The 23,904-nt window shown below is 42.4% G+C and overlaps 2 protein-coding genes across 2 annotated transcripts in view; one reads left to right on the forward strand and one right to left on the reverse strand.

The window, feature by feature from the left end:
* Nucleotides 1-637: 637 nt before the first annotated feature.
* LOC136460837 (proline-rich receptor-like protein kinase PERK2) lies at nt 638-1,279 on the reverse strand. Its single transcript, XM_066460389.1, has one exon. It carries the CDS (start codon nt 1,277-1,279, stop codon nt 638-640), a length of 642 nt encoding a protein of 213 aa, XP_066316486.1.
* Nucleotides 1,280-8,013: 6,734 nt separating this feature from the next.
* The window catches only part of LOC136460838 (uncharacterized), a 29,469-nt gene continuing 13,578 nt past the window's right edge, over nt 8,014-23,904 (forward strand). Inside the window, exon 1 of the mRNA XM_066460390.1 lies at nt 8,014-8,435. Coding sequence (XP_066316487.1) covers nt 8,014-8,435 — 422 coding nt within the window. The remainder of the gene's footprint in view (nt 8,436-23,904) is intronic.

A 23,904-nucleotide genomic window follows, 5' to 3' on the forward strand; every position in this document is an offset into this window, starting at 1 on the left:
GCAAATACATAATTGGGCAAAACCAACTTTACCAACATTTCACACATGACTAAAGAACACCAGAAAACCTAGTGTCCATGACCAAATAAATTCTTTTAATGCATTTCTTAATTTATTTTAGATAACAAGGTGACTTAATGAACATATACCAAAAGTGCACAATAACTTCTACAAAAATTACAGTGGCTCCCATATCCTCTCAATAGTCTACTGTACAAATTTCACTCCATTTGGATATGTATAGCAACCTATATGAAAAAGACAAGTTGCTAAAGCAAGAATTCATGTGAGAGCAAGATAAACCAATAACTCACTTATACTTCATCCAATACTCATGAAATTTTTACCACACATCAACTATCACATGAGTAGCATGCCACAAAAATTTCACTTCATTTGGAGCCCTAGATCTACAGTTATGAAAAATAACAAATTCAACTAGCATTACAACCTTACTGCACAAATCTATTTTTACCGCAAAATATTTAAACTAAAACATGCCATATTATAGATTCACTGCATAGACAATTTCACAAGGATTCCAAAAAGTCCTCATTTACTATTTTATGAATTTTCTACGATTTACTATGAATTTCCAAAGTTCCTGCAAAATAATTACAAACCAGTCCTTACGGCACTATTCACATGAGTCTATGACATTGCAGATAAGACCCTCCCTTTCTTCGAATTCTTGCATGAAGTCCTTGACGGGGTTCAAAGCAGAGGAGGCCGTCGAAGGCTCGCGGTGCCGGCCAGAGGAGGCTTGTCGGCGGCGATGGAGTGGCGGAGGAGCACTAGGGGTCCCGCGCGCGCCCGCTGGTGGTCTCGAATGGCCGAGAGGTGGCCCGAGGTGGACCGGCCATGCGCACTGGTGGTCGGAGGCGACGGTGGCCGGCGACTGCGGTGCTCCCAGCATGGTTTTGGACGGCGAGCACGAGCACGGCGTGCAGGCGAGGGAGGCGAAGCTGATGGCGTTGCTCGTGAGGAGCGAGGGGGGCTGAGAGGGGAAAACAGCCGCGGCACCGGCGAGCTCGGAGCTCGGCCATGGCGGACGCGCATCCCGGCGCGGAGCAGAGCGAGGAAAGGGCAGAGGGAGTGAGGGCGGGCGCTCTGGGATTCGATGCTCACTCAAGTAGGGCGCATGGGTGCAGCAGGGAGGCAGGCGCACGCGTCGGCATGGTGGGGCGTGCGGCGGCCATGCACAGCGCCACGACGGCAATCGGTCGAGCAGGTGGCGCGCGTCGGTGAGGGCGAGGTGGGGAGCCGAGTTGGGCCGCATCCGGGCTGAATCAGACAGTGGGCCAAAAATAAAGTTTGCTCACCTCGGCCTACTCTACGTTTATCATTTAAGGTGCCTGATCATTTGAGCTCTGTAACAGCGGGTAATTAAGCCTCAAAATGACAGTGTCAACATGTTGATAACGGTCACGGGAACTCGCCTTCAGAGGTCAAAACTCGGTCAAACTCAGTGCAACTTTTTGCAGGCTCTTCTCCATAATATAACCTTCAACTTTTATTTTTGGACCAACTCAAGTTGCTTAACGAATTTCGGAGAACGCGGAATGCCAACGTCGTTGCTTAGCGAAATTCCAGACTTAGAATATTTCTAAGTGCTGAAATCAACAGCAAATTTGATCTTGTGACCTCGATTTGACTTGCTTCCAAGATGATCTAGCTCTTAGTCCAAAAACAAAGTTTGTTCTACATGATATGGACTACAACTTTCATTTAAGGTCCAACCTCAAAACTGGTATAGAACCTGTTGTTCTACTTTGACCAAAGTAGGATCATGATAAAGCTTAAATTATCCTTTTTGATCCATTGGAGCATTTTCTTGGCATTTGCCCAACATGAACCTTTCATGACTTTTGTTGTAGAGTTCATCTAGAGTCATTTTGGCAAGGTTGCAAGGTTTGGTTGACATCTCATGTTCTCATTCACTTAATAGTGCAATTCAAGCACTTCGCAAAGTCATTCCAATAAGGATATAACTTATCATTTCATGTGACTTTTTGATTCCAAACTTCATGAAACTTTTCGAGTATCCAATATAGATGGGTATTGATGTGAGACACATGAAGATATCCCAATCACACCACCCAAGCATATATCTTGAAAAGGGGTCTATAGGCGAGCAAAAGGTGCAATATCCAAGTTTAGGTTGGGGCTCGTTTCTATAGGTTTGACCTTGACATCTTCATCATCACTTAATATACCATGTTTTAGCTCAAACCCATTGCTTAACTGGTGGCAAACACCTGGGGTGTTACACGCGCCTCCACGCCACCTAGCGCCCAGATGTTCGCCTACCCCCCATAGGCCAGGCAGGCACCCTTCGACTAGCGACTAGTTGCGCCTAGCAGAGCCAAGGCGTCGCCTTTTTGAACTTTGATAGAAAGCGATTTATACTCGAGTGATGATTTAGAGACTAAATTTTAGGAAAACTTGGACATGCTCTTAGTAGGCCTGCACATTCAGTTAATTTGATGAAATTGGTTATTTAGAATTTTGGTTTTAGCAAAGTGTTAACCGAATTGTTGTTAGAAAATAACCAACTGAAAGGTCCTAATGGCTAGAGGGGGGGGGTGAATAGCCTAATAAAAATTTCTACAACAATACTTAACCAAATGGTTAGACAATTATGAGGCGAAGCGAGTGTTGCGCTAGCCTACTCAAAATGCAAGCCACCTACCACAATTCTAGTTTAGATAGTGTCAATTCACACAAGAGCAATGACACTACCCTATGTTAGTGTGCTCTCAAAGGCTAACTAAAGAGCCACACCAACCAAGCATGCAAGCTCTCACAACTAGCTACACTAAAGAGCTTGTCAACTAGTTTGCGGTAAAGTAAAGAGAGTGATCAAGAGGGTTATACCGCCGTGTAGATGAATGAACCAATCAATCACAAAGATGAATAACAATGATGACCAATCACCTCGGAATCAATGATGAAGACAATGATTTTTACCGAGGTTCACTTGCTTGCCGGCAAGCTACTCCTCGTTGTGGTGATTCACTCACTTGGAGGTTCACGTGCTAATTGGCTTCACACGCCAAACCCTCAATAGGGTGCCGCACAACCAACACAAGATGAGGATCACACAAGCCACGAGCAATCCACTAGAGTACCTTTTGGCGCTCCGCCGGGGAAAGGTCAAGAACCCCTCACAATCACCACGATCGGAGCCGGAGACAATCACCACCTCCGCTCGACGATCCTCGCTGCTCCAAGCCGTCTAGGTGGCGGCAACCACCAAGAGTAACAAGCGAAATCCACAGCGAAACACGATCACTAAGTGCCTCTAGATGCAATCACTCAAGCAATGCACTTGGATCACTCCCAATCTCACTATGATGATGAAACAATGATGTAGATGAGTGGGAGGGCTTTGGCTTAACTCACAAGGTTGCTATGTCAATGAAAATGGCCAAAGATATGAGCCACAGCCGGCCATGGGGCTATAAATAGAGCCCCCATCAAATAGAGCCGTTATACCCCTTCACTGGGCAAAACGCGCTCTGACCGGACGCTCCGGTCAAACTGACCGGACGCTGGCCCTCAGCGTCCGGTCGCCCGATGGACGCCACATGTCATCCCCTTCAAACGCTGTTCGTCAGATTCCAACGGCTACGAAGCTGACCGGACGCTCCTGTAAAACTGACCGGACGCTAAAGCTCCAGCGTCCGGTCGTTTCCAGTAAGCTTCCCGAGGCATGTTTTTCTGACCGGACGCGTCCGGTCCACCTTGACCGGACGCAGCCAGCGTCCGGTGCTCAACCCTAGCCTACTGTGCCGTCTGACAGCTCGACCGGACGCAGCCTTTCAGCGTCCGGTCGCTGAGTGACCCAGCGTCCGGTCAGTAGACCGACGCCAGCATCATTTCGACCAACTCCATTTCAACTCTAACTTCTTCACCCTTGCCCAAATGTGCCAATCACCAAGAATTTTGCATCCGGCGCAATAGAAAATAGACATTTCATTTTCCCGAAAACGCCGAATCCCGCCTCGCAAGCTCGGCGGGAGGGAGAGAGGGACCCAAACCCATCTCAACCCTGCAAACACCTTGTGCACATGTGTTAGCATATTTTCACAAATATTTTCAAGGGTGTTAGCACTCCACTAGATCCTAAATGCATATGCAATGAGTTAGAGCATCTAGTGGCACTTTGATAACCGCATTCCGATACGAGTTTCACCCCTCTTAATAGTACGGCTATCAAACCTAAATGTGATCACACTCTCTAAGTGTCTTGATCACCAAAACAAAATAGCTCCTATGGTTTATACCTTTGCCTTGAGCTTTTTGTTTTTCTCTTTCTTCATTTCAAGTTTAAGCCCTTGATCATCGCCATGCCATCATCATTGTCATGCTATGATCTTCATTAGCTTCTCTACTTGAAGTGTGCTACCTATGTCATGATCACTTGATAAACTAGGTTAGCACTTAGGGTTTCATCAATTCACCAAAACCAAACTAGAGCTTTCACCAACCAAATTCGGTTTTGATCGAAATAGTTCGGTTAATCGGCCCTCATTACAAGAGATAATACAACAACATTTATATTGGAAAGCACCTAACAAGAAATGCATCATGTGATAAAACAAAAGGAAAAACAACAAAGAATGCTTCTAGCAAATAAAGTCTCATAGAAATACATTTAAATATACAAGTGGGCACAATTTTATTGTTTAATATAATAGTCAGAAAGAGTTTTAGTTAAATTGGTTAAGGCCAACTCAAAATTAAATAAATTTTGGTTAACCATATAGCACAAAAGTCTTCATCGAATAGATCACGAAAATTTTGGTCAACCAACATTTTCATTTAAATTGATTTGGTTTGTTTAATCAATTTTGATGAATCTTTACCCACCCCTAAGAATTACTATATGAGGCTCGTAGGGCCATCTAGAATCTAAGCCACAAGCTTACGACTATTCACTACATAGCCATATAAAAGAGTCAAAAGTCTAATGTAGGATTTTTTATTGCATTATTTTCATTTAAAAATATTTGGATGTAAATTTATTTTTACAAACTTTGGATATTTTTTAAAAATATTTCTAATCTAATTTACCTCCTAAAACTTTTAACTTAGCCCGATTTAACACCGTAACGCCACATCGGCAAAACCACCATCAAAATAGGGAACAGTTCTAAAAGGTAAGGTAAAAAAATTAATCTTGTACATAAGAAGATAAATCGGGTGGCCATAAAAGTTTTTTTCAAAATTATTACACAGTATAATGCACACGTTATCCCTATGAGCTTCTTCATAGACTGGGCCCCACAGACGCCTCACTGTCGACTACCCCGTTAAACTTTGGAATATTCGCTCGCACAAAGTCGAACCTAGGACCACCGCTGAGGCTCTTGTAATTACCAGACTACTTACCTTTCGTGTGACCATAAAAATTGAGAGGCTCAGATAGACTTGTTTCTTTTAAAATTGGCATCATTAGTAGACACTAGTTCCTGAATCCTGACGATTGCTGCGCTGCATTCATCCACGCGGCCCGTCGGCGGACGACGAACGTTGGGCTGCCGAGGCCGGGCCGGCCCATAACTTGCTTACTGGCACCGGGTGTACGCTCTTCTTTTTTTATTTTGAAACAAACTGGGTGTACGCTTGATCCCCATCCAAGGGGCCATGAAGATGTACCGTACTCGTACGCCGCCTCCACAACAATTGAGCAATATACTCCAAGCGTCTGTGTACGTTTTTTTTTGAACGGTTCTGTGTACGTTTTTGTACCACGGTCCTATAACTCGAACAAACACAAAGGATTCCAGGATCACGGTCTCGTGGAAGATCTGCAAAGCTGAAAACCTGTTGATCGGAGAAAAGGAGACGACGACCCATGCAAGCAGTCTGCAGACGCCGCTGTCTCATCTCATCACTCGTCTGCTGCATGCACAGCACTGGATTGATGATGGGTGAGAAGAGAAATGGGGAGGCTTGCAAGTCAACAACCGAGGCGGTCCCTGGCAATTTGTTTAATCGATCTCCCTAACTCGCCCGTCAGCCCGCCAATTGAATAGGAGGCCGAAGAAACCAGACGACCTGGGTTCAGAACTCAGAAGTAAGCATGTAGGGCGCGCTTCCGCCAAACGAGCTAGGTTTTCCGTGCCGCGGATCCATCAGCGGAGCGGACACAAACAAACACACGCACAAGCCTGGATCATCTTGGATTGCACAAGATCAGCCATTTAAAAATTAGCCCAAGCAAATCTCTGCAGCTAGGCAAGGCAATATATGTCATGGTCCATGCATATGCATGCATCATGGAGCGTCCATGGACAGCTAAAAAGGAAGGGAAACAGTGTTTTCCGCAGCCCTATTCTTCAGCACTGTTTCAGTGCATAAGCAGCAGCAGCAGCCAAATTTCAGCCAACGAGCAGGGCCGATTATCGCATAGCTAGTTAGGAAGTTAACCATGCCGACCGTGACGTGGAGTGCATGCGGTCGATGAGAAAGAAAAGAAGTACGAGAAGGGAGGGCCGCGGGCACCGTTTTCCGTGGTCCCGTACACGGCGGTGAGGAGGTCCCGAACAGGCGTCCCCTTGGCATGGCATTGACTGCGGTCTGCGGACCGCGGCTCTGGTCCGGTGGCCGCTGCATCTGCCAGGAGCCCACGAGCGACGGGATTGCCTTCCGCAGTTTCTGCAGCACCGTTCCTTGTCTCTCTGCCATTCGTGCGGTGCGGGCCTCGTGCATGTTCGTGTTCCCATAGGCAGGTGTCAGGGTCGACCCCCACGAGGAGACACACACGACTTCAGCAGAGCACAGAGACCTGCGCAGGAGGTCTACATCTTCCAGCCGGCTGCACCGGTCGGATCGAACCAGTCCTGAGAACATAGGATTCGTGAAAATAAAAAAGAAAGAAAGAAAAACACGTGTTATTGTTTAAATAGCTACAAGTGATAATAAGGGCCTAGCAGCTAGCTCCTAAAGATCGAAACAGGAGGGATAAGAGCGTCCCAAGGGGCGACATAAGCCGGCGCGTCGACAAAGGAGAGAGAAGACTGGATAGCGACGAGCGAGCCCTTGTTTGTTCTCCAAAAGTGCACTATGCAAAAAGAAGATTCTCCGTTACATCAAATTTGCAGTACGTACATGAAGTACTAAATGTAGACGAAACCAAAAACTAATTGCACAGTTTGCTTTAACTTTGCGAGACGAATCTTTTGAGCCTAATTAGTCAATGTTTGGACAATAATTCACAAATACAAACAAAATGCTACAGTGGAGAATCGTGCACTATGCAAAGTTTGCAGGTGTAAACTTTGCCGAATTAAACTCGCCCCAAATATCTAAATACATTTCACGTGCTTTGAGAAGACTCTGAGAGTGAAGACAAAGAGAGTAAAATAATATTATTCTGTTCTTTAAAAATCAAATCTTTTTTTAAAGAATAGTTTGTGTAGTAGTGCGTATTGTGTGTAGACCTGAAGCATACCCAAAGGCTAAAGATGTTCAACGATGTCTAAAGATTTGTCACAACATCAATACGCACTACCCTAGTTTTTCACATCACTGTCGGTTCAAATACCGTCTTCATTGTCGGATTTTGAACCGACGCTGGTGTATCGGCAGTGATGCCTCTTCGCTATCAGTGCCGGCACTTCACCCGGCAATGATAAGCTTTAAAAAACAAAAAAAAAGTATAGCAAGCAAGCTTGTTGCCTACCACCGCCACCGCCATGCTTGCTAGCTACCGCCACCACGGCCATGCTCGCTAGCTCCCCCCACCGCCGCTCCATCAAGCAGTTCATACAAGAAACAACTCATACATCATAGACAAAGGAGGAGGGATTCAACACAACACAAATCAACTCATCCACAAATCGAATCGATTCATACATCACACAGAAGGGTTCAACACATCACAAATCAACTCATCCACAAATTGATTCATACAACATAGAGTGAGGGTAGGGGGAGAGAGTGGAGATTCTGCAGGGAAGGGTGAGCTTGGTCTCACGGCGGAGGCCGCCCCTCGCCGCTCAAATGCAAGATCTGAGGAGAAAGAGTGTGAGAGAGGAGAAAGAGCACCGGGAAGGAAAAATTGTCGGGGAAGAGAAAGAGTACCGTGAGCCACCGGTGCTTCTCGCCCTCCTGCTGCCGAGGTGGATCCACGCGAGCCGCCCGCCCGCGCTTGCGCCGGTCGCCCGAGCCGCGCTCGTGCCGGTCGCTGGGAGGAAGAGCTCGCGTCGGTCACTGGGAGGAAGAACTCGCGCCGGTCACCGGGTGGATCCGCTCGCCAGCACCAGGAGGAAGAAGCCGCGCCGAGATCTCGACCGCTCGCCAGCGCCCACGGCGGCCTCGCGTTCGCGGCGGCCTCATGCCTTCGCCGCGCCGGCGTCTCGACCGCTCATCGGCGGCCGCAGCGAGGTGGATTTGGAGAGGAGATTTGAGAAAATATGGAGGAGGTATGAGGAGCGGAGAAATATGAGAGAGAGAGAGAGAGGAGAGAGAGCAGAGAGAGATATTAGAGAGAGGAGAGAGAGCGAGGTGGATTTGGTGGCCGCACGGACGAGTTAACTATCCTGAATAAAAATTTTGGGTCCGAAGCCTATAGATGACTGCCGGTTCGTGAAAATGCAACCGGGAGTGATAGACATCACTACTGGCTTTTATTACATACCGACAGTGATAATATCACTGTCGGTTTGTTAGAAAATCCGACGGTGATAGTCTTTTTTCTTATGAACTGACAGTGATGCATCTATCAGTGTCGGTTTTAAAATTTTGGTAGTGATAGAGTCGACGTTGATAGCTTATTCTGTAGTATGAAACCTTCCACTCAAGATGCAGTCACCATGCATGATGTGTGCACGCCGGCCCGGCCTTCTCGAGTCAAACCACCCCATCAATAAATCACCTGTCGTTCCTCGTCACAGCAGATGGCAATGCCATTACTGCCTTGGACCAGGAATTCTCCCATCAGCAGTTCAGCACTGCCGGTGCCGGCCGGGTCCCCGTTCTCTTTCGTCGTGCATGGATGCATGCAGCGCACACGTACAGTACCCGTGCACGCATCTCCTCCCGCCATTTACTGCATGCAACAACTTCTCCAACAAACGCTCTATTTGTTGGAATGTATACTCGTTGCAGTTTCTCAAAAAGTACTACAGTAGCCATCACATCAAATCTTACGATACGTGTATGGAGCATTAAATAGTAGACGAAAAAAAAACTAATTGCACAGTTTGGTTGAAAATTGCGAGACGAACGTTTTGAGGCTAATTAGTCCATAATTGAACACTAATTGCTAAATAAAAATGAAAGTGCTACACTACAGTAACCGAATTCTCAAAATTCGCGAACTGCACTCAACTCTCCCGTTCATTCACTCTTTTGGATCTCCCATGCATTCAATGCCACGTCACAACAAGCCAAGGCCAAGCTATTGTAATTGGAGGGACGGAGCGAAGAGAAGGAAACAGGCCGTGCATGCAGCAAACAACCACAGTCTATCCACTGCCATTAACTCTACTGCCTGGCTTTTTTTTGACCGGATAAGACCGAGTTGGTTACCAGTAATCGCCGAGGAAAGCTGGGAAATGCCAAAGCAGTTCTGGTAACGTTTGCCACATCGTGAGTGTTTTTTCGAACTGAGAAGCGGGGAGAGAACTATTCTTTTAATCCGTCTTTTTCAACTTATTTTTTCAGTCGAAACAGTATTTTTCTCTTCACAACAAATAAGCTGAAACAGTGTTTCGACTTGTTTTTCTAGCGAAACGAGCGGGGCCTAAGAAGTGGTAAGAAGTGGTATCCAAAGCTTTTTTTGAACTGATTCACCTCTCTTTTGAACGGATAGGATGACCACTTGACCAGTACCACAAAAATCCAAGAAGATTCATGACATGTATACTCCTTGTTCTTGTACTGAAACTCTCACTCCTTGTACGTTGATGGCAATGTTTCCCTCCACCGGGGAGAGAATACAATTCTATCAAATTATCAAATCAAACTATTTGAAATTTAACCAAGTTTATGATAGTGAATAACACTACTATGTATAGAAAACTATTTTTAAAGGTCCCTCTCTTTTAGTCCAGAGACGGCTCTACGAAGAACTACCTTCAAATATGGTTTATCAGCCAGCTTGTCTCTAGGAATAATTTTTTAGAGGTGCTGGGAAAATCCAACTACCTCTGGAAAAATACCCTTTATTTTTAGCGGTAAACGTAAAGCCTAACCACCTCTAAAAATGTCATTTCTAGAAGAGGCTAGGCTTTACAACTGTCTCTAGAAATAGATCTATTTCTAGAGGTGGCTGAAAATTCCACTCATCTCAATGAATGGATTTCTTGAGCCTGTTGGCAATTTAGCACGTCTTCAAAAATAGATGTATCACAGTAAAATCATAACTTTTCTACATACATGTAGATCAAGACAAACTTTATATCAAAGTTGTACCACGCGAAGAGATCTGTAACTTTATAGTTGACTACTATTTTATTTGAAATCATTCATGGTCTAGAAATTATGTCTTAAGTTTTAGAATTTGAAATTTAATTGTTCTGAATTTTTCAAAACAACCTAAACCAAAGTAGTAGTATTGGAAGAGACCTGGAATTTTTTTAGTTGGCTACTTTTTATTCAAAATCATTTTAGAATTTGAAATCTTATATTTATTTGAATTTTTCAAATGACCTTCAATGGAGGAACGACCTAAACATAAGTTGTAGTGCTCTAAGAGATCTGCAACATTGTAATTGTTGATAAGACCCAAAATTTTTTTCTAGTTTTTCAAGATTTAAAATTCATTTTTTAAATCAAATGACCTCGTACGGATAAAAAAAAGTTGTAGTACTTGTTTACACCAAAATTTGGAAAGAAGAACGCGGAAACTCGAAGCTTCCAAGATCGTGTCATCAAGGAATAGGAGTAGAAGAACATCCAATCAATAAAATACAATTTACTTTTTTGGCTCTGTGCCAGCCCTTAGGAGTAGGAGTAGTGTAGATCTCAGGCGAGTTCTTCAGCAAACAGAGCTGCATCGGTCTGGCCGACCTCCGGCTTGTCTGTAAGTACCATCATGGCTTATACTTCTGTTTGTACGGCTGCATCGGTTAAGTTTGACCTCCACTGCGAACTCTAGTATAAGCTAGTCATCGACTCTTGTCTAGTTCAAGTACGGCTGCATCGATCCAGTCGACCTCCACTGCTCGAATTAGATTAAGGTCAAGTTATCGGCTCTACCTAAGGGTGGCGTCCTTCGAGTAGATTTATTAAGTTACCGATCTTGCTAATGTTCTTACTGTTATTAGTTTATAGCAACATCAATCTGTCCGGTCGAGATCGATTTAGATCGGCCTCATATCCTTTTAGTCTGTCGTTTACTTTGTAACAACACGATGTTTCTTACTTTGAGCGACGAGTTATGTTTTATCGGCTGTTCTATTTCGATCTTGATCGTGCATAGTACGCGGTTAAGGCGTGTATGATCTTGGAGAGGTTTGCTGGATAGTTAAATCTGGTCTATAGTTTCGCTATTATGGTTGTAACGTTCTGGTCGATCCCCACTAATAGCACTGTAGATTGGAGGATGCTAGTTAGTAGATTTATTCTCGATTAGGCATGACCTTAAATGTTTGCTATGTCTGTATCGGCTAAATAGCCGATCGCCTATGTTTTAACGACTATAGTGTGTCTCCATAATTCTGTTAAATATGAATAGATCTATTTATTTTAAAGGTTTGATTTGTTGTCTTTATCACGGCTGCATCGATCCGATCGAACCCCACTATTAGAGATAGTAGGTTATGTCTGATGAGTTCATATGTTTGTCCACTGTGAAATAGTCGATTATTCACACGTCGTAGTCCCTTTTCACCTGAATCGGCTATTTCAGTCGATCTGCTTTGAGCTTTCACATATATAGCGTGTCTTTCAGGAAAGCCTGTCGATGTGTAGATGGTTTTACGGATTCTAAGGTTTTAGTTTGTTATTATCCTCATAGCTGCCATCGATCCGGTCGAACCTCACTGTTGATGGTAATAGATTAGATTCAGAACGTTTGTAGATCTATTTGTACTAGACAGCCGATTTGTTTGCATGTTATATCCTTTCTCGATTAGATTCATCGGCTCAATGATTCACACCGGTAATATCCACCTAGTTGATGATTTCACTTATATCTACAGGCATTGTACTTATCAACATAAAATCAATCACGATCCATAAGCTTTACTGTCCATAACAGCTGATTTCTTCGTGTATCGGCTATTTAGTTAATTTTCTCATCTGGCTGTTCCCGAAGCGGCACACTTGGAACTGTCTGGGCAAAGACCGGTATGTTCCACCTTAAATTACTGATAAACTTTCTCTCCTTGTCAATTGTAGGTCAAATTGACTGGCACGTCTCGGGAGAAATTCGTAGGATCGGTTAACCCTGTGTTGAAGCCAAGCGGATTTCCGGGCTTATCCTAAGCAGATCCTTCCGGCTTGCTGTGCTGTCGACATTTTCGTGCCGACAGTACTAAAACTTCTCTGTTCAAACTTTTTCCATTAGAATTTATCTAGGGTTTTAAATATGCATTACATTATTTGTTAAAGTGAATACAAAAGGATCATATCACTAATTAGGGTGTGTTCGGTAGGGATTTAGATTCTCCTATAAACGTTTTGGATTCAGATTCTCTCAAGAAACGTTCCATATGATGAATCAGAATCGCTTTGTAATTTTTTTTGACTTGTAGGCTGGATTCTTACTCATTAGAAGGTAATATGTTTTCTAAAAAAGATATAAATATAAATATATTCTGAAGCTTTGATTTGTTGACAAGAACAATTTAAATAGAATCCATTTTAACTTATTGCACTAAAAGGGATTATATAACTAAAAGTACAATTGCTAGCAGGTGAGGCAAAGAAACAAAGGAGGTGATTTGCATGAGAAACCAGGCTTTTGTTGATTTGAGCACTCAATACAAAATATGAAAATAATTGGTTTAGCTATTTGGCACCGATTCTTGGTTTCAAGGCTACAATCTAGAACATTTCTATGTGCCAAACGCTCCCTTAGTCACAAGTGGCTTTGAGGTGGAGTGATAAGGAAACAGCATGTGAGATCTGAGGTTCTTACACTATGATTGATTAGTTTAATATAGAAAACATTATTTTTATTCCACTAAATTAAGCTACTCGTGAAAATCATGTGACTATGATTCATTAGTTTAATATAGAAAACATTGTTTTTAGTAAAGGTTGGCAAAAAATCTTGAAAACTTGAGAAAAACCATTGCTTTATTTTTGCTTCGTATTCACATTTCAAAATCCAAAAAATTTAGAATTTGACATAAAACAACATACTTACCCTATTTTTTAAACAATGGTTAGTAAGAAGGTGTCATGAAATCGTGTTTGTGTATGGTTAGGTTTCACACCACACTTATAAGCTAGGTGTATGAAAACTTAGATAGAAATACTAGCAAGTAGCAGATAATGAGGCTCGTTGTACATGTAGGCACTCCAGGGTCGAAATGGTACATGTTTCTACGATATTAATTAGTCTCTTGAGCATGTTGAAGAAAGAGGGTCAGTGGATATTAATGGAGGACAGGGGGCGCAAGCCCCCTACCTCCAACAAACCCCTAGAGCCCACTCGGCTTCTCCTATCACAATTCTCCCATCACAATCCACCTCTAGTGCACACACAACCTCCTTGACAACTTAGTGTCTCAATCAATTAGCGCCTCCAAACTAGGGTGGTGGACTCATGCACTCAAGATGCAGTGCATTCATGATATGTAAGAATTTTTTTTAGATTAATGCTTTCTACTTTAATTTTTTTAATATGTTTCTATTTTTTATATTTTAGAGTTTTAGGGCCAAGCACCACTCTTTCAACTAGAGCCAAAAGATAGGTTAAACATTTACAGCACCGTGAATGGAATCCCATTCAGCAAATGTAAGCACCACTCCAACACCACATTAACAGAAGACATAACTTGGGCCTAAAGAGCTGACCAAAACACCTAAACCAGAAACTGAAAAAGAAACCAGAACACACTAATAAACCTATCTAAGACACCTTTGAACCTCCTCATCCCATTGCAGATTCTTCAGTTACACAAACACCTCTTTAACAAGATCCCATGATTGCACCTTCATCGACTTTACATCTAGAGCTAGAAAGTGTTGCCCAGTAAAAGTCTTGATATCAGCCATTTTTTGCTTGCAAGAGGACCTTCTTCACCTCCTGGCAAACACTACCCCAGATTTAGACATCACTGCCGGATTTGTGACAACTGGCAGTGATGTACCTTCGCTGCCGGTTATGAGCTTGAAAATAAAAAAATGATTGGAGTTAGGCTAAAACTGGCAGTGAAGGACCACATCACTGCCGGTTTGTGGCTTGAACCGATAGTGTTTTGACGGCCATTCATCACTGCCGGTTTAAGCCAAGAGCCGACAGTGATTTGGATCTATCACTGTCGGTTCTAGCTAACAACCGACGGTGATAAACCTACAACACAAAAAGGTTGCAGCCGTCCTCTTCTTCCTCCTCTCTTCCATCCTGAGAATAGAGGCGCGCGTTTGGACCCTTCCCTCCATTGTTGCGTCTGCTTTTCACCATGAAGCTAGGGCTTAGATTTTGAAGAATGGCTTGATCTTTTTGCTTTAAGGTTAATAACAAACATCCACTCCTTTGATTTTGTTGCTTAATTAGCGTCGTTTTGATGGCTACATTGCTTAATTTTCATTCTAGTTCTTTCTCCATTCTAGAGAGCACTTTTCCAATTGGACATTTGTGCAAGGCTCAAATTGTGGTGAATCCATCATCTAAAAGGTTGGTGTCTATGAACACATTTAAATTCCTAGCTAATTATTCTATGGTGGTTAAGATCATCATTGTTAGTATGTTATGCTATAATTAGTTCTTAGAAGTAGAGTAGAATAGATGCTCTTCATTATTGTGCAATAATTGTTTTTTACTACGATTTTCAATTTATAGGGTCGGGGCTACCAATTTCAATTTTCCAATAATTAGTGTACAATAATGTTTTCCAAAAATGGTACTTTCGAGCTACAATTGTTGTTCATGAAGCTCGATTTCTTATTAATTCTTTATAATTACTGTCTTAGTATTTTTTGTGCAGAGATGGATCAAGAGTGGATGCATCTGTCCCGTACAGACAAGTGGTACATACATGGCGTCAACCAATTTATCACCGATGCCAAAGCCCATGTTGGGAATGGGAACCCTATCTTCTGTCCATGCAAAGATTGCAAGAATCAAAGGAACTTTCATCAAATTGAGTCTATACTATCACACTTGATTACCAGGGGGTTCATGCCAAACTATATGATATGGACTATGCATGGCGAGGTTGGTGTGAATGTTCTATAGGAAAACAATGATGATGTGGACATGCCTGATGTATCCATCCACGATGCTGACGAGGAACCCGGTGTCAACACAGAACCTATGGCCACAATTAATAATGTGTTTAGAAACACGCTAGTTGATGACACCGAGGATAATGATGGCATTTCTCACTGCTAAGTAATGTAGAGACTGGATGTCTTAGTGAAAGATAGCTAAGAAAGCTAGAGAAAATGAGATAAGATGGCAAAACACCATTGTATAGGAATTATCCAATGAGCAAACTGGAAGCCGACATCATGTTGTTAGAGTTCAAATCTACAATTGGATTGAGCGATAAAGGCTTCGATCAGTTGTTATGTATAATAAGGAAAATGCTCCCAGAAAAAATGAGTTGCCAGAAAAGACATACTTGGCCAAGCAAATGATCTACCCCATCGGCCTCGAGGTTGAAAAAATTCATGCGTGTTCCAATGATTGCATATTGTACCATGGAAAAAAATACTAAGACTTGGACAAGTGCCCCAAGTGTGAAGCTCCATGGTACAAGGAAGGGTCATCAGATGAGGGTATCAAGACCAGAGGAGGTCCCGTAAAGGTCATTTGGTATTTCCCTATAGCTCCCTAGGTGCATAGGCTATTTGCATGTGTAAAGTCAGCCAAGCTGTTGCGCTGGCATGGTGAAGAGTGTAAGAAAGATACAATGATGAGGCACCCCACCGATGGGCATGACTGGAGGACTGTTAATACTATGTTCTATAAGGACATCGGTAGAGAGGTAAGGCACCTCTGGTTTGCTTTGAGCACAGATGGGATGAATCCTTTCGACCAGGTTAGAAGCAATCATAGCACCTGGCTAGTGACGCTCTGTATATACAACCTTCCACCTTGGGTCTGTATGAAACGGTCGTATATCCAGATGCCACTACTAATCCAAGGGTCAAGACAACCTAGGAATGACATCGATGTGTTTCTGAAACCAGTGATCGATGAACTAGTGGAGATGTTTAAAAGGGTGTTGCCAGATGTTTGGGACGAGTACAAAAAGGAACATGTCATGATCAAGGGAGTACTTATCGCTACAATCACCGACCTGCCAGGTCGAGGTTTGTTGTCCGGAGAGAAGACAAAAGGCTATACTAGATGTGTTGAGTGCTTGGACAACACCGATGCGGTAAATCTGCCAAATAACTCAAAGATAATTTATATGGGACACCGTAGGTTCCTACCTAATGATCACCCTTACCGAAGGAACAGAAAAGATTTCAATGGTACTATTGAGAAACGCTTAGCTCTAAAATATCGAGACAGGCCTGTGATACTTTGAGAACTTAACAAACTAGAGGTTGTCCTTGGAAAGGGGGACAATGCAGTAGCAGCGCCTGATGAGAGCATTTGGAAGAAAAAATCAGTTTTCTGGAAACTACCTGTTGGTGCAGAAAGTGACCAACAAGTAAATATTTATAGTTTTGCCGTACGTTGCGATCAGAGGTGGCCTAGCACTCAATGACACAGGGTTTATACTGGTTCAGGCAACGTGCCCTACATCTAGTTTGAGTCACTTGGTGACTTTATTCCTGAGCCCAGGTGCTCAAAGTTTGCAGTGGGGTTACAAATGAGAAGGAGAAAGATGTGGGTACAAGAGGTCCGGTCGGACTCTGGTCAGAGGGGCTGAGAGTGACATGAGCCCCGCTATGAGCTAAGTGTTCAAGCATGTGCTTGAGGTTCAAACCTGACGGTTCTGTGGTTGTGTACTAGTGAACTTGATCGATCAAGTTAAAAATGGAATGACCTCCTTGTTGGTTGAGAGTGCATCCCCTTTTATAGATGAAGGGGATGGCCTTACAAGTGAGAGGGAGAGAGTACATATGCTTCTAAGCCTTGTTGCCCATGCCGGCGGGTACGGGATGATGGTAGGCGCTCACAACACTATTGGATGTCGGATGCATGTGGGAGGTTCTGTCGTTCTGTTCGGGTATGGCAGACGTCTATACATGCTATACTGTTGATGCCCATAGGCATGTGAGGAGTTTCACCATGTTCGCTTGGTACGGTAAATACCGGTGCCCACAACACTGTAGATGCCCAGAGGCATGTGGGGGAGCCTTACCGTATGGGAGTTTATGGCGCCCACAATACTATAGGGAAAATGTCAGCGCCTACAACACTATTTGTGTCAGGGAGGTTGCAGAGTACTATTTCTGTAGGCGTACATGGTACAGTTCCTGGTATCATGGTTTGACTTGTGCGCTTCACTTTGCTTTCTCCGTTCGTTCTCTGGTCCTTTCCGAGCGGGTGTCCCCGGTTGGTTGGTCCCAGTCGGCTCTGATTGCGCCAGTCAGAGAAGAGCAGTGAGCAAGTTTATGCGTTCTTCGGTCGGAGACATGGGGTCAAAGTCGAAAGTAGTGCTTTGGCCAGGCCTTTCGGTCAGAGAGGCCGACTGGAGGCGGGCTAGAGACCGAAGTGAGCCTTCCGGTCGGTGAGGTGGCCAGAGTCAAAAAATAGGCGTCGCTCCTCTTCAGCCAGACCTTCTAGTCGATGATTGGATAGCCCTTCTAGCCTATTGTTTTAGATACTTGGGCCAGCCCATGAGTTGCGTGTTTGTCTATTTAGGCCGAGCCTTTGTTAGGAAGCCAGTCTGCGAGGGACCCCGAGTTTATGAATCCGACACTACCTTACTGGCCATTTCTGAGTGTATGCCACTGTCTTGATCTCATGCACATCACTAAAAATGTATGCGTTAACACTCTTAACACCTTGATGGACACCGGGGGGACATTGCAACGATTCACTATCCACATGCCTGGACATGCAACACTTGGGAATTAGGAAGGAGTTGCATCCTATGGAGCTAGAGAATGGCCAGCTCAAACTTTCGGTTGCGTCATGGACATTGAAGAAGGAAGAAAAGCGTGCACTTATTTCTTTCTTCAATGAACTCAAAGTCCCGATAGGCTACTAAGCAAACCCAAAGAGGCTAGTGATATGAGAGAACTTAAGTTCAACTATGGCCCTATGAAGGCCCATGACTGTCATGTTATTATGAATCAGTTGCTCCCTGTTGCCCTACATGGTATCCTCCCCCTAAAGGTCCGCACTCCAATCATAAAGCTTTGCTCGTTCTTCAACACAATCTCAAAAAAGGTCATTGATGTGTCCACGCTAGAGCAGCTACTGCGGGACATAGCTGAAACTCTCATTAGGCTTGAGATGTAATTCTCATCGACTTACTTTGATATCTCATTACATCTGCTCATTCATCTTGTTGACCAAATTAGAGCCCTTGGCCCAATGTACCTACATCAGATGTTCCCTTTCGAAAGATTGATGAAAGTTTTCAGGAGGTATGTTAGGAACAGATCTAGGCTAGAAGGGGGCATGGTTGAAGGATGGTCAATAGAGGAGGCCATTGAGTTCTACACATATTATCTGGACATCAAAAGGGTCGGAGTTCTAGAATCTTGTCACGAGGGAAGACTACGTGACAAAGGAACGATCGGAGAGAAAGCTATTATAGTAGATGACCCTATTTCTTTTAGATAGACACAGTTCGTTGTTCTCTAGCAAGCCATGGGTGTGATGCCATACATTGACAAGCACAGGCAATCACTGCAAACTCTGTATCTGAGCAGGTCATAGGCTTGTCTGGATAAAAAACATAAGGAGGAATTTATCAACTGGTTGCGACGTTGCTTGCTTGGAATAAAGTTGGGTAATCAACTAGATGCCTTAGCCAAGGGACCTTTGAGTACATATCTTAAGTACCAAGGGTATGAGATCTATGGATTCACATTTTACATAAAAAAGCATGATGGAAAGAGCACCTACCAAAATTGTGGTGTTTGTTTTGATGCTCACGACAAAAATGACAACGTGTAGGCAACATACTATGGTTTTATAGAGGAGATATAGGAGCTAGCCTATGGTCCATTGAAGGCAGCTCTTTTTTGTTGCTAGTGGGTTCGGCTTGAGAAAATCAACACTGACAGTGAAGGGTTGCACTACCATTGATCTCACTAAGACCGCATACAGAGACGACCCCTTCATCCTTATAAGAGATGTTATGCAAGTCTTCTATGCAAGGGACAACAAGACAAAAGGAAGGCTAAAAGTAGTCCTAGAAGGGAAAAGGAAGATTATCAGGTGTCGATGGAGTGACGGACGAAGAAGACTACAGGGGCTATCAGGAAATGCCTCCATTCGGGGTGAACGTACCCCTACCTATCCTTCAAGAGGGTGATGAACCTGCTTACGTATGGCTTGATCACAATGAGGACCTCATTATTGATGCACCTAAAGATAGTTAGATTATTGTTAACTATATAATCATTATTCGGACATTGTTCACCAACTATGTAATCTAATTTATATTTTGTGTGCTTCTCTAAAATTAAATAATTGACTATGTAATCAAATATTGGGATGATGTTCAGAAACACTATTATTTGATAATTATAGACCATTAATTAATTATCATGGAATTAAATAATCAAGACACAAATATTTGTATTATTTTACAATAAATTATATGTATTTATATGCACTAAACGGATAAAAGAAAAAACATAACCTAAACTAACGTAATCCTTAATGCTAGCGCAGCGGTTAAGGCCCTATAATCTGGACCTTGAATTAATTAACTCTCGTTCAGAGGATAAAACAAAAAAGAAAACATACCTTGACGTACTCCCTATCATAGCGCAGTAGTAAAAGCCAGCTACCGTGAAACTCGCACCCTTGGTTCAAATCCTAGGTGCGGCAAACTTTTTTTATATTTTTATAGAATTAAATGAACCTCAACATAAACTATAAAAATGATAACAAAATGTTTCCTAATGTAAATCCTCCTTTAACGCCGTGGTTAAGCCACTAATCCCTCTTTCTCGCTCCCTCGGTTCAAAACCCAGATGGGACAATTTTTTTATTTTTTATCTAGAGCCCGCGGCAGTGACTCTGATTTCAAAAAATAAAAACTATCAGTTTGTCAGGTCTATCGCTAGTCAGTTTTTTCTTAAAAACCGACAGTGATACGTGGAATCACTGCCGGTTTTTTAACAAAACCAATGAAGATATGAATATTCCCTCATGGGCCAATAGTGCTCGATCACCACAACAGGAGCACTGCTCCGACCAACTGCGATAGCTAGCCTATAAAATGGCACCCTGCTAGGAAGTCTCTCCATGCATGTTGGTTTTAGCCAGGGCTTTTAAGCCATGATACAGTATTTTCCTCTTACAACAAACCATAAATATCGTTATGCGTCGTAGTCCACCAAAATGGTGCACACAAGAGGTACTAGAAGAATGCTACTAAAGATAGAGCAACGCTGAAGATTGGAGATGCCACGAGGTTCACAGAGCCATGCGTTGTGGTGCGCATCTAGACTGCACCAAGAAAAAGCCCATGTATAGCAGAGGCATGGATTCATCGATGCCATCTTGTCATCTCCAACTGGTATAGCTCGTAGACCACCTCGGTGCTGCTGTATGACCTTAGTTGGTGCAAGAAAAATGCTACTCAGGTGGTTAAATTATAATGTGTCGATACACATTGATTGTAACATTGACCTGTACGCAAATAGGTCTTTGTTATCGTATATGGAATTTTAGTGTAAGGTCTTTGTTATCGTATATGTAATTTATTTCTAATATTTTTGTTATTTTTTGATGTATTTCTGTACTATCTAAACAAATATATCGTTGTTGGTAAACTTTTCCCTCTTACTATCTAAATAAATATATCCTTTACATATATGCACATTCACTGTCGGATCTATTTACAAACTAGCAGTGATATTCACTTTCTCTGTCGGTTCTATTTAAAAACCAGCAGTGATATTAACTTTCACTGTTAGTTCTATAAACAAACCGACATTGATGTTCATGCCCCCCTATATAAAATAAACTGTCGACCACATACATCGATCCCACCCACCCACGAACTCTCACAGTCTCATTTCTCACGTTTCACTCTCTCTTCTCAAGAAATCCACTCTCTCTCTACGTGATTGGGTCATGGCTCCTATATTTTTCAATGGTATTGATATGTTGTCTTCTCCAATATTCTATCTATATTCATTTGATCTATATTTATATTCATATTTCTTTGCATTCTACATTTATGTATATTCTTATTCCTTGCATTCGATCTATATTTAATTATGTTGCCACATTTTACTTGGAAGAATTTTTTGTGCATATACTTTATGTTCATATTTTTTTTTGTATTTTATCGATCAGGTGGTATGAACAACGGACCTCCCCCACCATAAGAACCAGGTTTCCACCCTGGCGATGAGCCATTCGCTCCTAATATGGCCATTCCACGATTCCCTGTTCTAGCTATTGTATGAAATATTTTCCAACATGTTTTGTTTTTTTATGCTAACAAATAAGTGTAATTAGTTTAATATCATTGTTGCATACATATATGTCGCAGACTATATCCCCAATAGATTGGCTACGAACAACACTTAGCTGGTTCTTTATCTCGGACATCAGTCGAGAACACGACATCTAATGCAAGTGGTCGGCTATGGACGTGTGAACTCAGTTTTTCCATCCCTTTGAGGGGTGCAAATCATCGGAACCATATCCACGAGACGGGAAGACAGAGCCCAGACATGATAAGCGCCCAATTCAGTGTCATGCGTATCTGTTTAGAGGCACTTCGACGTGTTTGCTATGATGTGTCTGATTTCTCGCACTTCAAGGCACTTGGTTTGAATACTGGTGATATCCCCGTCCCACAAGCAAGTGAATAGTTTGTGAGCTACAACTGTGCGAATGTGGTAAAATGGTCACTTATACCTGAGTCATGATTATTTGTTCTTTATTATTGTAATAACATTCTCTATTTTTTTCTTTTTCTCCGCATGCAGATTGCGCTCCTAGGACCTTACCTATGCTGCATGTGGCTTATGGGCCATTCTAGACCAAGCTACGGAGCAACTCGGGTTCGATTGGGACTTCTGCATTGGAATCCTCGGCCAGCTCACTATAGAAGGATGTCAGTACTACATAAGGATTACTAATGGGGGCAGTAGTCGTTTAGTAGGTTACATCTATGGCCGACCATTCTTTCGGTATTATGAGGCACGAGAGAGTGCACTCATACGGGCATTGACCTTCATCGATATAAGCGGAATACATAATATGACATCAATTACCATATATGGCTATAGAGGCATGTTAGTGTGCGTGGTCCGATCGATTCCCGGCAGTGATTCCTGATAGTAATTAATGTTTATTTAGCTAGGTTTTTAAGGTTGTAGTTTAATTGAGTTCTAATTTTAATTCGTATGGATTGTGTGTTTAATTATTGTCATGCATGTAATTCGTATAACATTTGTTGGACAACTAGAAATATACATTTTGGTGTCAGTATTGGTCTCAAAATTATTCTCAGGCTTTCACGTGACATAGGTGAAGAAAACATCAAGTTTGGAATTTTCCGGAGATGGTTTGCTACTTTCTGAGATTTAATTGAATTTCCACGCAACGACGTCGATTAATTATAGGTTGAACTGAGTCTATGCACGAAAAGATCCGGAATGGTGTCAAACTTTTACACAGGCTCTAGTGTGCCCTAGGAATAAGAATTTTGTGGAGGTCGATGAAAAAATCTATTGGGTCCAAGATGTAATTCACCCTCTTTTGTCTCATTTAGCATAGAGAAAATTATATTAATAAAAAATAATCAGAAAAACCTCAGATCTTGTTTGGGACCTTAATTTGGGTATATATGCTTGTAAAAAAATTCAAGCCATTTCGACATAGACAGGAGTATACATGCTTCACAGTGATACATGAGCCTTTTCATCGAACCATGACTATACACATAGGTTATCAAGGTTTCTATGGTCCATATGCATTCTGGTGTTGTATTGGTCTCAAACTTTTTCTTAGGCTTGCACGTGCCACGTGTGAAGGAAACATCTAGTTTGAGATTTTTCGGAGATGGTTTGCTACTTTCTGAGGTTTAATTGAATTTTCCGCATGACGACACCGATTAATTATAGGTTGAACTGAGTCTACCCATGAAAAGATCTAGAATGGTGCCAAACTTTTACACAGGCTCTAATGTGTCATAGGGATAATAATTTTGTGGAGGTCGATGAAAAAATTTGTTGCGTCCAAGATGAAATTCACCCTCTTTTGTCTCATTCAGCACACAGAAAAATATAATAACTAATAAAACTAATAAAAAAACCTAAGATCTTGTGTGGAGCCTTAATTTGGGTGTATATGCTTGCCAAAAAAAATTCAAGTCATTTCGACATAGGAATACACATGCTTCTATTTATTCAGTATATAAAAGAAATTTTTTTATATATATAAACATCACTGTCGGTTTCAAAAAACCAGCTGTGATGAGACAAAACTGACAGTGATACCGGTTATCACTCTCGGTTTATTTTGAAAACCAGCAGTGATATATAAAAAAATAAAAAAATTGTGACAGCCCTTGGGTTTGAGCTCGGGTCTCGGGCAGTAGAGTTCTGAGACTTAACCGCTGCGCTATTATAGGAGGTGTGTCAAGGCTAATTTATTTTTTCATT

Source organism: Miscanthus floridulus, chromosome 6 (genome assembly GCF_019320115.1).
Source record: "Miscanthus floridulus cultivar M001 chromosome 6, ASM1932011v1, whole genome shotgun sequence".
NCBI lineage: Eukaryota > Viridiplantae > Streptophyta > Magnoliopsida > Poales > Poaceae > Miscanthus > Miscanthus floridulus.

Coding starts and splice junctions, on each gene's coding strand:
- LOC136460837 (XM_066460389.1), bottom strand. CDS start 1,279: ATGCGGCCCAACTCGGCTCCCCACCTCGCCCTCACCGACGCGCGCCAC.